Source organism: Topomyia yanbarensis, chromosome 3, assembly GCF_030247195.1.
Source record: "Topomyia yanbarensis strain Yona2022 chromosome 3, ASM3024719v1, whole genome shotgun sequence".
Taxonomy (NCBI): Eukaryota; Metazoa; Arthropoda; class Insecta; order Diptera; family Culicidae; genus Topomyia; species Topomyia yanbarensis.
The window spans coordinates 71,763,945-71,779,622 of NC_080672.1; the positions used below are offsets into that span (position 1 = coordinate 71,763,945).

Sequence of the window (15,678 nt, forward strand, 5' to 3'; positions counted from 1 at the left end):
ATGATTATGACTTTCATTGGTTTAGTTGTTGATAAAAATACACTGAAAAACACGGAATTCAGTTTGGACAAGAAAAAGTTTTTTTCAAATAACTTTTTTTCTTTGAAAGGCCCAACTTCGATTTTTGATGATTTTATTGGTTTAGTTTACGATGAAAAATACACTGAAAAAAATTCAGTTCGAACACAGAAAAGTTTTTTCAAATAAGTATTTTTCCTTGAAAGTGCCCAACTTCAATTTTTGACGGTAGGTAGGGAACATAATTACCCATATTGGAACAAAATTTCAACAAAATCAAAAATGTTTTTTTTTTGTAAGTCGACTTTAAATTTTAAAAATTGATTTTTTTCACTGCAGGAGTCGAAGAATTTTTTCAATATTTTTATTCAAAAATTTAACTAATTTTTGTGAAAATCGCTCTTATAACATCTTTTTTTGTAGGATTTGTCATTTTTAGACTATAGCCGTTTGAAAAAATTGGTGAAAAAAGTTTGACCTATTTGAAAAGACAGTCTAGATCATTTTTGAAAAAAAAACAGTAATGTCTTTTTGTGACAAAGTCTTCTTCATTTACAGAAAGTTTCATTAAAACCCGAGAGGGTGCTGCCAACTCTGAATACGATTTAGCACGAAATTTGTTTAGTGCGGTGTCTGGACATGTATCGCGAATGTCAGAATTTATGCTCGGCAGAGAACCTGGAAGAAATCATCGACTTCGTGGCAGATCCCGCATTCGTTGGCTATCCTAGATCGAGTATCCTGGAAATGTAAAAACATTCGACCATGATACAGAGCTCTTCGATTGTTCGGCAACAATAGTATTGATAATTGGACCAGGTCCAGTTAGAACGTTTCAACATATACGAAAACAGTTAAAAAGAAAACTGTAAATTTCCGTTAAATTAGCTGTAATAAAAAGCATTCATCGAATATAACAGCTTATTATGTGGTTCTAAAAATATCTATATACATGACCTCAGCGTCATTAACAAAACAATGGCAACCAGGAACATCTAGACTTGAATCGGTAATTATTTACGCACTGGATACATCACATTACTAACTGAGCCATACCGACACGCAGTTGCTAGATCGTTGAATGGCATACATAAAATCAACAACTATCTATCTAAGCCTAACAGAAACGAATGATTATTAATTAGACAATATTATGTCAACTGTAGTACTAAAATTTGTGTAAAAGAGTGTGCTTTGTACTAGACGCAATCACTCGAGTTATAATATATAGCGCGGCCTAAGAAAATAATAGAAAAATACTATTCTAAATATTCACTTCACTCAAGGATAATTTTGTAGCATAGACATGACAACATCCTTAAAAAATTATCAATAATTCTCGAGTACTTTTTCAAATGGACGTAAGTAACATTGAGAGCCTCCCTTTGTTTACTTTCTCTTTCGTTTATTACGACGTCATTACAACACTTTGTACTAATTTTCCAGTACATATCGAAAGCCGACGGTTTTTACTACAATATTATGCAAAGAGTAGAGTAGTAAATGTTGAAATGGCCGAGTAATGAACAGAAGAGAAAGACCTCAAAGAGAATCTCTCATTGTTACTTACGTCCATTTGAAAAAGTACTCGAGAATTGATAATAATTATTACTGGATTATGTATGTAAATCAGACTGATTTATCAAAATAGTTCACGACGAAAAATTTACATATTGTATATTTCAGGTTCCTTTTTTAGTTCAATCTTTAAAAGAATCTCATCATCAGCTGATTTCGTATAAAGTTAAAAATACGGAAATATCTACCTACGCGAACATTAATGTACCATGTCGTATTTTCCTGTGAAGATTTCCATTTCAACGATAAATGCACACGTTTCTTCCTGCGATAATCACCTTTGCTTACGTATTTATACGACTTTACTTTCATGTCTTTGCAGATAAAAACAACGACCAACACAGAGTAAAAAAGCCAGTAATTAACCGCAAAAAGTGCAACGAAAAGCGAACCAGAGAAGAACCGTGTATTGAAGTGGAAACAGCACTCTTTCTCTCTGTTAGCGCCACAAGAAATCGCGCTAAATTATCGAGAGCGAGCTGAGCCTCAACCGCGTGGCGCACCTCTTCGCGCTTATTGATGACGACAGCAACGCTTATGACGACGACCGACACGACGGTACTGAACTGATGGATGAAGAGTAGTTGCTACTGCTGAATTCGCATGCAGATAATTTCGCGTGCGCGCCCATCGAACTGTTGCGCGAGAGCCTGAGTGGAGTTCTGCGTCGACCGTTGACGCGAGCGGACGCTTTCGAAGGTTTCTAAGAAGTGTGTGCGTGCTCCAGAAAGCAATTTCTTTCCCATCGATCGGTTGCTGTGTGGTCTAGATTCCGTGTTCAGATCGATCTGGTTCCTTGAAGGAATCGGTCACAAATTGCATTCCACCACGAACGGAGTGAGTGAATGTGTGGTGGAGAAACAAGCGCCTAATCGAAGGTAGATTCGGTTTACAAACCGGCAAGGTTGGAGGTCGGCTAGTGATTTAGTTTTTTTTTTTCGTCGTCTGGAGTGAAGTTACTGGAGCACAGCACAACGATGGCAGTCGATCATACCTTGGAGCAGTTGATGGGAATGTTGGGTAAGTTTTTCGTTCGAAATTGCACCTTGGATGGCGGATTGATTTTGCGGTTGACGGAGCGAAGTGTAAAGCAGTTGAACGTGTTTGGTGTGGAAGGGGATTTTGTTTCGCTCGTAATTTTGTGAAGAACCATTAACCGGTACCGAAGTGAGTTGAATGTTAATGATAGAACCGGTGAATACTAATGCATGAGAATTGGAAAGTGAAATGTGTGGATCGTTGATGGAATGAGCCATTTGGTGGAGTTTGCTGTTCTGGTGGGCTGGTTTTACTTGAACTGAATTAGATTCGGTTAGTGTTTAATATCGTGTTTACCTTTCTTATGTTAGAAAGGTTACAAAATCGTATTAACAATCAGGGGCTAGTTCAATGAGACGAGACATGTGTTTTTTTATTAGGCATTTTCTATTGAGATAATAATGGTGTTTTTGCTTGACATCGAAGTCGAGTCAGGTTCTAACCCTAACGACTATAAGTTCATACACGTTGATGTCAGTTGAGGTTTATTATTTATTTCGCCTCAAGCAAAATCATCAACGGTGATTTTTGTTTGTTATAATTTTAGACTATCTCTTTTTTCGAGATATAACATTCACATTTTATCCGGGGAAGTGGGAGTTCCCTGCGTTATGACTAAGGCACACTGAAAAATCCAGGCGGGACACGGAGTTGAATATTAATTGATTAATTTAGTTATGAAATTTAAGCTTCGACTTCGTCTCATCAGAATCCGACACTAACTTACTCATGTCACTAAGATCGTCCAGAATTTCGTCGTCCAATCTTGATTGCGGCCACTACAGTTCTTGAAATTATAAACTTTAGTTTAATCGTAACAGGTAATAGTAAACATAGTGATTCAAAGATTCCTAGCATGCACTTTTTTCCATTTTTTATTTCAACTAATATGTAGTCACATTTTCTTTTTTTACTTTTTAACGACATTCAATTAGCTAGAGATTACTGAGTAGGGAATGTTATGAAAATTTAGAGCCATAGTACTCAAGTGAGAGCAAGGATGTGAAATATACGGATCGCAAAACTAGAAGTCATTAGAAACAGGCTTAAAATCCTACGGCTCAATCTTTTGTCTTCTGTTGGCAGGAGTCGAGCTTAGGTAGCATAACTGTGAATCACTAAAGTCTATCAACATGTCTCCTGGTAAAGACAAACTTGTTTCTATATACCGTGAAAACCGATGAAAAACCGGGTCGGCTCGCACTGTAATGAGGAACAAGTCTGTCTTTACCAGGAGACATGATGGTAGACTTTAGTGATTCGTAATCTCGACTCCTGCCAACAGAAGACAAAAGATTAGCCCGTAAGGTTTTAAGCCTGTTTCTAACGACTTCTAGTTTTCCGTTCTGTATATTTCACATCCTTGCTTTCACTTGAGTACTATGGCTCTAAATTTTCTTAACTCTCCCTACTTAGTACTCTCTAGCTAAGTGAATGTAGTTAAAAAGAAAAATAAATTTTAACAGTAACTGTTTCGTAGGCACTGCTTCACCGGTCAGAAACAGTGCATCCAGCTTTTGAAAGTTCAATAGAAAAACGAATTCATCGGTTGTGCAGGTCCTACTTGATTCCGACGATATAAATATCATCCTATTTACGGTTCGCTACTATTTCTGGATCAAGTAAATCCAACGCAGGTCTTGAGCTCGACGAGAATAGGAGCAACTTAAATCCACCTTGCTCGTGTATCTTTATCTCACGCTGAACCATTTCGATGGCCGATGTCTCTATGGAAGCACAATCAAAATAATCGTCCACATAATGCTGTTTAATGACATCTCGCTTAACGCCAGCGCACTTTTCATCAAGCTCCTTCGCGTTGTCGTTCTTGATGATCAATGGAGACGAAATAGCGCCAAATATCATCATTATCATAACGTATACGCTGGAAGGGTTCACACGATTCGTACCACACCACACGATGCGTTGGGAGTCTTGATCTTCTCTTCGGATGAGTACTTGGTGAAAATTGCCTTGATATCCACGATGAAAGCAGAATCGCAATCAGTGGCGGAACTAAATCGGGATCCTTCAGTAACGGATCGAAAACCCCTATGACTTTGCTTTGGCAAATGGAACTTTTCGGCTTTCACCATGCTGAAATGAGGCAGGTACAAGGTGCTCGTCGTTTTAGCTATTTCTTTAGGCTCCCATTCTCTAGCGTACCCCTTATTAATGTAGCGTTGAATGTTGTTACAACATCGCTCAGCGAAATCAGAATACGAATCCATTTTCTTCTCGGCAATCTGGAGCCGACGTAGCGCTTGCGGTTTGCTGTTCGAGAAGACAAAGTTGTGTTTGGAAATCTGGCCTACTTCAAATCGTTCCCCACGTCGTTTGATCGTGTGGATAGTGATGGTCCCGGCCATTAGGTCGAAGGTCACTAGGGTAAAATACATTCGGCAGAATGAATAATAGGTAGAATGGATATTAGGTCGAATGGCTATTAGACCGAATGGACATTAGACCGAATGGACATTAGACCGAATGGACATTAGACCGAATGGACATTAGACCGAATGGACATTAGACCGAATGGACATTAGACCGAATGGACATTAGACCGAATGGACATTAGACCGAATGGACATTAGACCGAATGGACATTAGACCGAATGGACATTAGACCGAACGGACATTAGACCGAACGGACATTAGACCGAACGGACATTAGACCGAACGGACATTAGACCGAACGGACATTAGACCGAACGGACATTAGACCGAACGGACATTAGACCGAACGGACATTAGACCGAACGGACATTAGACCGAACGGACATTAGACCGAACGGACATTAGACCGAACGGACATTAGACCGAACGGACATTAGACCGAACGGACATTAGACCGAACGGACATTAGACCGAACGGACATTAGACCGAACGGACATTAGACCGAACGGACATTAGACCGAACGGACATTAGACCGAACGGACATTAGACCGAACGGACATTAGACCGAACGGACATTAGACCGAACGGACATTAGACCGAACGGACATTAGACCGAACGGACATTAGACCGAACGGACATTAGACCGAACGGACATTAGACCGAACGGACATTAGACCGAACGGACATTAGACCGAACGGACATTAGACCGAACGGACATTAGACCGAACGGACATTAGACCGAACGGACATTAGACCGAACGGACATTAGACCGAACGGACATTAGACCGAACGGACATTAGACCGAACGGACATTAGACCGAACGGACATTAGACCGAACGGACATTAGACCGAAGACCAAGAAGCTGAATGTTTAGCAAAGATTATTATTTATTTATTTATTTATTTATTTATTTATTTATTTATTTATTTATTTATTTATTTATTTATTTATTTATTTATTTATTTATTTATTTATTTATTTATTTATTTATTTATTTATTTATTTATTTATTTATTTATTTATTTATTTATTTATTTATTTATTTATTTATTTATTTATTTATTTATTTATTCATTTATTTATTTATTTATTATCGAAAATAAATTTGACAAATTTTCGTAAATTTCACAAATTTTCGTAAATTTCACAATTTTCGTAAATTTCACAAATTTTTGTAAATTTCACAAATTTTCGTAAACTTCACAAATTTTCAAAATTTTCACAAATTTTTGTAAATTTCACAAATTTTCGTAAATTTCACACATTTTCGTAAATTTTACAAATTTTCGTAAATTTCATAAATTTTCGTGAATTTTACAAATTTTCGTAAATTTCACAAATTTTCGTATATTTGCACAAATTTTTGTAAATTTCACAAATTTTCGTGAATTTCACAAATTTTCGCGAATTTTACAAATTTTCGTAAACTTCACAAATTTTCGTAAATTTCACAAATTTTCGTAAATTTTACAAATTTTCGTAAATTTCATAAATTTTCGTGAATTTTACAAATTTTCGTAAATTTCACAAATTTTCGTATATTTGCACAAATTTTTGTAAATTTCACAAATTTTCGTGAATTTCACAAATTTTCGTGAATTTTACAAATTTTCGTGAATTTTACAAATTTTCGTAAATTTCACAAATTTTCGCAAATTTCACAATTTTCGTAAATTTCACAAATTTTCGAAAAATTCACAAATTTTCGCGAATTTCACAAATTTTCGTGAATTTTACAAATTTTCGTAAATTCACAAATTTTCGTAAATTTTACAAATTTTCATAAATTTCCTAAATTTTCGTAAATGTCATAAATTTTCGTGAATTTTACAAATTTTCGTGAATTTTACAAATTTTCGTAAATTACACAAATTTTCGTATATTTGCACAAATTTTTGTAAATTTCACAAATTTTCGTGAATTTCACAAATTTTCGTGAATTTTACAAATTTTCGTGAATTTTACAAATTTTCGTAAATTTCACAAATTTTCGCAAATTTCACAATTTTCGTAAATTTCACAAATTTTCGAAAAATTCACAAATTTTCGCGAATTTTACAAATTTTCGTGAATTTTACAAATTTTCGTAAATTCACAAATTTTCGTAAATTTTACAAATTTTCATAAATTTCCAAAATTTTCGTAAATGTCATAAATTTTCGTGAATTTTACAAATTTTCGTGAATTTTACAAATTTTCGTAAATTTCACAAATTTTCGTATATTTCACAGATTTTCGTAAATTTCACAAATTTTTATAAATTTCACAATTTTTCAAAAATTTCACGAATTTTCGAAAATTTAACAAATTTTCGTAAATTTCACAAATTTTCGTAAATTTCACAAATTTTCGTAAATTTCACAAATTTTTGTAAATTTTACAAATTTTCGTGAATTTTACAAATTTTCGTGAATTTTACAAATTTTCGTGAATTTTACAAATTTTTGTGAATTTTACAAATTTTCGTGAATTTTACAAATTTTCGTAAATTTCACAAGATTTTGTAAATTTCACAAGATTCTCGTAAATTTCACAAATTTTCGAAAATTCACAAATTTTCGTAAATTTTACAAATTTTCGTGAATTTTACAAATTTTTCTGAATTTTACAAATTTTCGTAAATTTCACACATTTTCGTAAATTTTACAAATTTTCGTAAATTTCTCAAATTTTCGTAAATTTCACAAATTTTCGTGAATTTAACAAATTTTTGTGAATTTTACAAATTTTCGTGAATTTTGTAAAATTCACGAAATTTACGAAAATTTGTGAAATTTACGAGAATTTGTGAAATTTTCGATAATTTGTGAAATTTACGAAAATTTGTGAAATTTACGAAAATTTGTAAATTTTTGTAAATTTCACAAATTTTCGTAAATTTCACAAATTATCGAAAATTTCACAAATTCTCGTAAATTTCACAAATTTTCGTAAATTTCACAAATTTACTTAAATTTCACAAATTTTTGTAAATTTTACAATTTTTGTAAATTTTACAATTTTTGTAAATTTTACAATTTTTGTAAATTTTACAAATTTTCGTGAATTTTACAAATTTTCGTGAATTTTACAAATTTTTGTGAATTTTACAAATTTTTGTGAATTTTACAAATTTTCGTAAATTTTACGAATTTTCGTGAATTTTAGAAATTTTCGTGAATTTTACAAATTTTCGTAAATTTCACGAGTTTTCGTAAATTTCACGAATTTTCGTAAATTTCACGAATTTTCGTAAATTTCACGAATTTTCGTAAATTTCACGAATTTTCGTAAATTTCACGAATTTTCGTAAATTTTACAAGATTTTGTAAATTTCACAAATTTTCGTAAATTTCACAGATTTTCGTAAATTCACAAATTTTCGTAAATTTTACAAATTTTCGTAAATTTTACAAATTTTCGTGAATTTTACAAATTTTCGTAAATTTCACACATTTTCGTAAATTTCAAATTTTCGTAAATTTCTCAAATTTTCGTAAATTTCACAAATTTTTGTGAATTTTACAAATTTTCGTGAATTTTACAAATTTTCGTGAATTTTACAAATTTTCGTAAATTTTACAAATTTTCGTAAATTTTACATATTTTTGTAAATTTCACAAATTTTCGAAAATTTCACAAATTTTCGTGAATTCACAAATTTTCGTGAATTTTACAAATTTTCGTGAATTTTACAAATTTTCGTAAATGTCACAAATTTTCGTGAATTTTACAAATTTTCGTGAATTTTACAAATTTTCGTGAATTTTACAAATTTTCGTAAATTTTACAAATTTTCGTAAATTTTACATATTTTTGTAAATTCACAAATTTTCGAAAATTTCACAAATTTTCGTGAATTCACAAATTTTCGTGAATTTTACAAATTTTCGTGAATTTTACAAATTTTCGTAAATTTCACATATTTTTGTAAATTTCACAAATGTTCGTAAATTTCACAAATTTTCGTAAATTTCACAAATTTTCTTAAATTTCACAAATTTTCGTAAATTTCACAAATTTTTGTAAATTTTACAAATTTTCGTGAATTTTACAAATTTTCGTGAATTTTACAAATTATCGTGAATTTTACGAATTTTCGTGAATTTTACAAATTTTCGTGAATTTTACAAATTTTCGTAAATTTCACAAATTTTCGTAAATTTCACAAATTTTCGTGAATTTTACAATTTTTTGTGAATTTTACAAATTTTCGTGAATTTCACAAATTTTCGTAAATTTTACAATTTATCGAAAATTTCACAAATTTTCTTAAATTTCACAAATTTTCTTAAATTTCACAAATTTTCGTAAATTTTACAAATTTTCGTAAATTTCACAAATTTTCGTAAATTTCACACATTTTCGTAAATTTCACAAATTTTCGCGAATTTTACAAATTTTCGTAAATTTCGCAAATTTTCTTAAATTTCACAAATTTTGGTAAATTTCACAAATTATCGAAAATACCACACAAATTCTCGTAAGTTTCACAAATTTTCGTGAATTTCGCAAATTTTCGTAAATTTCACAAATTTTCGTGAATTTCGCAAATTTTCGTAAATTTCACAAATTTTCGTGTATTTTACAAATTTTCGTGAATTTTACAAATTTTCGTAAATTTTACAATTTTCGTAAATTTTACAAATTTTCGTAAATTTACAAATTTTCGAGAATTTTACAAATTTTCGTAAATTTTACAAATTTTCGTAAATTTTACAAATTTTCGTAAATTTCACAAATTTTCGTAAATTTCACGAATTTTCGTAAACTTCACGAATTTTTATAAATTTCACAAATTTTTGTAAATTTTACAAATTTTTGTAAATTTTACAAATTTTTGTGAATTTTACAAATTTTCGTGAATTTCACAAATTTTCGTAAATTTCACAAATTTTCGTAAATTTCACAAATTTTCGTAAATTTCACAAATTTTCGTTAATTTTACAAATTTTCGTAAATTTCACAAATTTTCGTAAATTTCGCAAATTTTCGTAAATTTTACAAATTCTCGTAAATTTCACAAATTTTCGTGAATTTTACAATTTTTTGTGAATTTTACAAATTTTCGTAATTTTTACAAAATTACAAAAAATTTCACAAATTTTCAAAAATTTCACAAATTATCGAAAATTTTGCAAATTTTCGTAAATTTCACAAATTTTCGTAAATTTCACAAATTTTCGTGAATTTTACAAATTTTCGTAAATTTTACAAATTTTCGTAAATTTCACAAATTTTCGTAAATTTTACAAATTTTCGTGAATTTTACAAATTTTCGTGAATTTTACAAATTTTCGTGAATTTTACAAATTTTTGTGAATTTTACAAATTTTCGTAAGTTTCACAAATTTTCGTAAATTTCACAAATTTACAAATTTTCGTAAATTTCACAAATTTTCGTAAATTTCACAAATTCTCGTAAATTTCACAAATTTTTGTAAATTTTACAAATTTTCGTGAATTTTACAAATTTTTGTGAATTTTACAAATTTTCGTGAATTTCACAAATTTTCGTAAATTTCACACATTTTCGTAAATTTCACAAATTTTCGCGAATTTTACAAATTTTCGTAAATTTCGCAAATTTTCTTAAATTTCACAAATTTTGGTAAATTTCACAAATTATCGAAAATACCACAAATTCTCGTAAATTTCACAAATTTTCGTGAATTTCGCAAATTTTCGTAAATTTCACAAATTTTCGTGAATTTCGCAAATTTTCGTAAATTTCACACATTTTCGTAAATTTCACGCATTTTCGTAAATTTCACACATTTTCGTAAATTTCACAAATTTTCGTTAATTTCACACATTTTCGTAAATTTCACAAATTTTCGTTAATTTTACAAATTTTCGTAAATTTCACAAATTTTCGTAAATTTCGTGAGTTTTACAAATTTTCGTGAATTTTACGAATTTTCGTAAATTTCACAAATTTTCGTGAATTTTACAAATTTTCGTGAATTTTACAAAATTACAAAAAATTTCACAAATTTTCGAGAATTTCACAAATTTTCGAAAATTTCAAATTTTCGAAATTTTCCCCAATTTTCGTAATTTTTGCAAATTTTCGTTAATTTCACACATTTTCGTAAATTTCACAAATATTCTTAAATTTTACAAATTTTCGCAAATTCCACACATTTTCGTAAATTTCACACATTTTTGTAAATTTCACACATTTTCGTAAATTTCACAAATTTTCGTAAATTTCACGAATTTTCGTAAATTTCACAAATTTTTGTAAATTTCACAAATTTTTGTAAATTTCACAAATTTTTGTAAATTTTACAAATTTTCGTGAATTTTACAAATTTACGTGAATTTTACAAATTTTTGTGAATTTTACAAATTTTCGTAAATTTCACAAATTTTCGTAAATTCCACAAATTTTCGTAAATTTCACACATTTTCGTAAATTTCACACATTTTCGTGAATTTCACAAATTTTCGTTAATTTTACAAATTTTCGTAAATTTCACAAATTTTCGTGAATTTTTCAAATTTTCGTGAATTTTACAAATTTTCGTGAATTTTACAAATTTTCGTGAATTTTACAAATTTTCGTTGTTTTCGCACATCAAAGCGTCTGTATGGTTTGTCGGTGAAGATTCTTTATCTGCCTAGTAAAACTCTGGGACTTTCTGTTTTACTCTTTTACTGTTTATTGTAGCGGATTATATCAGACTGGCAGACACGGAGAACACGGAGGACGGTTAGCGAGCGAACTTAGACTGTATTGTAACGTTTATAGACGGACTAACGGATACGGAATAACGAACGACTGTACTAACTAAACTGTATTCACAAAGTAACTTAAAAAGTATAAACGTAAAGAAACGTAAAGAACGTGAAAACGTGAAAACGAATCTGATCTGGTGTGAGCTGGGTTTATATAGTCCTGATACACTTTTGGACGAACGCTATTGGTTCAACCGGAAACCCTTTTCTGACCCGGAAACATATACTGACTTGGCAATACTGCCAACAGAAGCGTAAATTATGCTTACTACAACTACACAAAATGAAACTAATCTAAATGGTATACAGATTGCACGTATGCTATGTGTACCCTATTAATCTGACGATGATAGATTAGAAATAGGCGCAAACATTCGTAAATTTCACAAATTTTCGTAAATTTCACAAATTTTCGTAAATTTCACAAATTTTCGTAAATTCACAAATTTTCGTGAATTTTGCAAATTTTCGTGATTTTTACAAAATTACAAAAATTTTCACAAATTTTCGAATATTTCACGAATTTTCGAAAATTTCACAAATTTTCGTAAATTTCACAAATTTTCGTAAATTTCACAAATTTTCGTTAGTTTCACAAATTTTCGTAAATTTTACAAATTTTCGTAAATTTCACAAATTTTTGTAAATTTCACGCATTTTCGTAAATTTCACACATTTTCGTAAATTTTACAAATTTTCATAAATTTCACAAATTTTCGTAAATTTCGCAAATTTTCGTAAATTTTACAAATTCTCGTAAATTTCACAAATTTTCGTAAATTCACAATTTTTTGTGAATTTTACAAATTTTCGTGATTTTTACAAAATTACAAAAAATTTCACAAATTTTCAAAAATTTCACAAATTATCGAAAATTTCACAAATTTTCGTAAATTTCACAAATTTTCGTAAATTTTACAAATTTTCGTAAATTTCACAAATTTTCGTAAATTCCACAAATTTTCGTAAATTTCACAAATTTTCGTAAATTCAATTTTTGTGAATTTTACAAATTTTCGTGAATTTTACAAATTTTCGTAAATTTCCGAACCGAATTGAACCCGTACACAAAAGTCCTAAAATTGAATATCCGAGCCCAAGAATATTAGGAACCTATATTTTATGAAACTGTTTATTTTGTTGTTTTAACTAGAACTTTGTTTTAACTAAATCTGTCAAGTTATGAAAATGTTGAAATGGCGTAATTGTATTTTTTCAGTTTAAGTATACAATGTGGAATTCACAAAAAGTCTTCTTTCTGATGTCAATTCATTGTAAGAATTTAAATTTCACCTTATCAGTGCTGTAATGCCTAGCTTCGAAATGAGGCTGGCATCTTAGATATATGTAGCTGGTATCACTGCCCGTTCCGGCTCAGACGCTGTTTCGAGCTGCTCATAATACGGAGAATATTGCATATCAGGAAGACCGTTTCCGAAATCCGAAGCTTTATTTTTCAAATCGTGAATAACATTTCTTTTATCGAGTACACCCTCCTTTATAACGTGGCCGGATCCGCCTATGGGCAGTGTAAACACTGCTAACAATATAAATCTGGATATGAAATTTGAATAACAAATTAGTCCATTACTCGACCAACAACGTGGCGGTAACGTCGCTACAGCCGAAGAGTTGTCAAACAATGATTTATTGTCAATGTTATTGAACTGAACTCTGTCGGTAAGCGGAAGAATGCTAATGTTCGCCGTTATCAATGCCCTCCGGGCCTCGGTCCACTGGTAATTCGAAACCGAAAGCACACAGCAACGTCATATTTCCAACAAGCAAATAATATTTGAGAGTAAGAAATATTGTCGAAAAAACGACATTTGGCAACGCACGGAACTGTGATAAGATAACAACTTGACACGCTTCAGACGTCTGCTAATCCGAACAGAATGCCTCATGTGAACAGCATGCAGTCTGCTTGAGTTCGTTGATATAGCTGTTATCAGTTATTTGTAGTACTTAAATTTTAGACTCGGATCGTGCGAAGTTTTAGCGAATCGGATGGACGGTGGGATGAATAAAAGGCTTTTTGGTTCTGACCCGAGCATCTGTCGATCGAAAGTCAAGTGACAGACGTGAAATAAACAAACGAGGAAGCTGCTAAGCACAGGTTTTTGTTTGTAATTATTTTGCGCTATTTCCACAGCAACAGAAGCGATGAGATTAACAAATTTGTCAAGAGTGTTGGCATCACCAAATAGGGTAAAGACTTAATTTTCGCCCCATTAGGGAGGGTGCCACACTATTCTATTAATTACGCAGTCTACAGTCGATGAAATGCACATAAATTGGCATCAGTATCCTTGCTTCGTTCCCAAGAACCAATTTAATACCAAAAATGTCCTGAGAATGGGGAAATACTTCTGTTTGAGCGCCACGAAAACTCGAATCGAATGCTCCTATTTTCGCACTACCATATGGGCCAATGCGTTGAACAAAGATGGCAGACGCTGCTCTAACTAACGGCTTCAAATGGGTAGGGCGATAATAGAAATAGGGTGAAAATAGTCTCCACACACTATAACCTTACCTTTGAGCGATTGCTGACAGACTATTGTTGATTTCGTTCGCTCTAGGTTTGCTCGAAACTGTCACTTTCATACGGATTTGGTAAACATTAAAGCGACTCGAATCCAAAGCCGAAAGTATCATATGTTCGAAACAATGTTTATCACTTCGTCTTCGAAGCAATTTCTGTGCATTCTTCCGAGTAAACTGTCATTCAATACATCGTAAGGTTTGCAAGCTTGCAAGTAGCACCTAATCGTGGCTTTACTGTGCCCGGGGCGAACGGTTATGGTGTCGGAGGTGTTGCTTTTGCTAATAAGTTGTCTTGTCATCAGAATCAATTTGCAGCGCAGCGTAATTTAACTTTATTTTGCATATACTTTACAGGTTTGCAAATGAGCCGTGTATGTGTGTTTTTCGAATTTGCATATGACAACCATCAATCATAATCGATAAGTCTGATCTGATCAGCAAGGTGCGCGTCTGGTCTGCACTGGACTGTATATTGTATGGTGTTGATAAGATATATGGCTGTGGAGAAGGTATTAAATGGATTTTCAAGTGCTCTCTTATCAGCGTACGGTTGGACAAGTGATTAAACGAGTTGAAAGATCGCCATAAGCTATTACCTGAACACGTGTTGTTAGTAAATATTTTGAACTTAATCAAAACCCTACTTTTAACCCATGTGTCATCTTCGTCTGTTAATTACACGAAAACTAGGTTTCTCGAGAGGCTCAACGCTAAATGCTACAAACTAAAGGTTACCTCATATTTTTAGAAGCTGCTCAGATGAAAAAACTTTCAATGTAAAATAAGAAACCGTTCCGACAATTTAAATTAATAAAATGATCAAGCGTATGAATTCAGATGTCAATACAGACGAACTGATGATTGATGCCACAGCCAGTTTCAAATGCCTATCTTGTTATTATCATGAAGACCGAATAAGTTTGTCAATTGGGCTAAATTGAAACGAGCCCCCAAAAACTATAACGGCAAACAATTTATTTCAATTTGTAGTAGGAGCTTTTGGATTGAATGAAGAACAAACTCTTTTTTTAAACATTTTGATTATCATTTAGTGCGATGACATGATGGTGCTAAAATTATCTCCATTAATAATTCCCGACCTCGAAGTTTCCAATAAACAGAACATATGTGATATGAAAAATAAATAAAGTAAGATCAGATTGCCGCTTCCGCTGTTGCCCGCGAACAATGACGTACGATCATGTGTTCGGTAGATTATTGATCCGTTGCATTGAGGGCACGATTCGCAAACAAATCGGTTAGCCCTATATCAACGTGGAGCTTTCAGTGCGCAGTGCAGTGGAAAACATGTTTACTTTTTGCACAGTACCAGACTCACCGCATATAGCGATCGAATGTCCCGACTG

General features: G+C 31.6%; 1 protein-coding gene across 1 annotated transcript in view; it reads left to right on the plus strand.

Annotated features, from left to right (window-relative positions):
- Window positions 1-2,248: 2,248 nt before the first annotated feature.
- LOC131688561 (organic cation transporter protein) overlaps window positions 2,249-15,678 on the plus strand; it is a 39,215-nt gene continuing 25,785 nt past the window's right edge. The window contains exon 1 of the mRNA XM_058972890.1: window positions 2,249-2,616. Within this exon, the coding sequence (XP_058828873.1) occupies window positions 2,574-2,616 (43 nt within the window). The 5' untranslated portion in view covers window positions 2,249-2,573. The remainder of the gene's footprint in view (window positions 2,617-15,678) is intronic.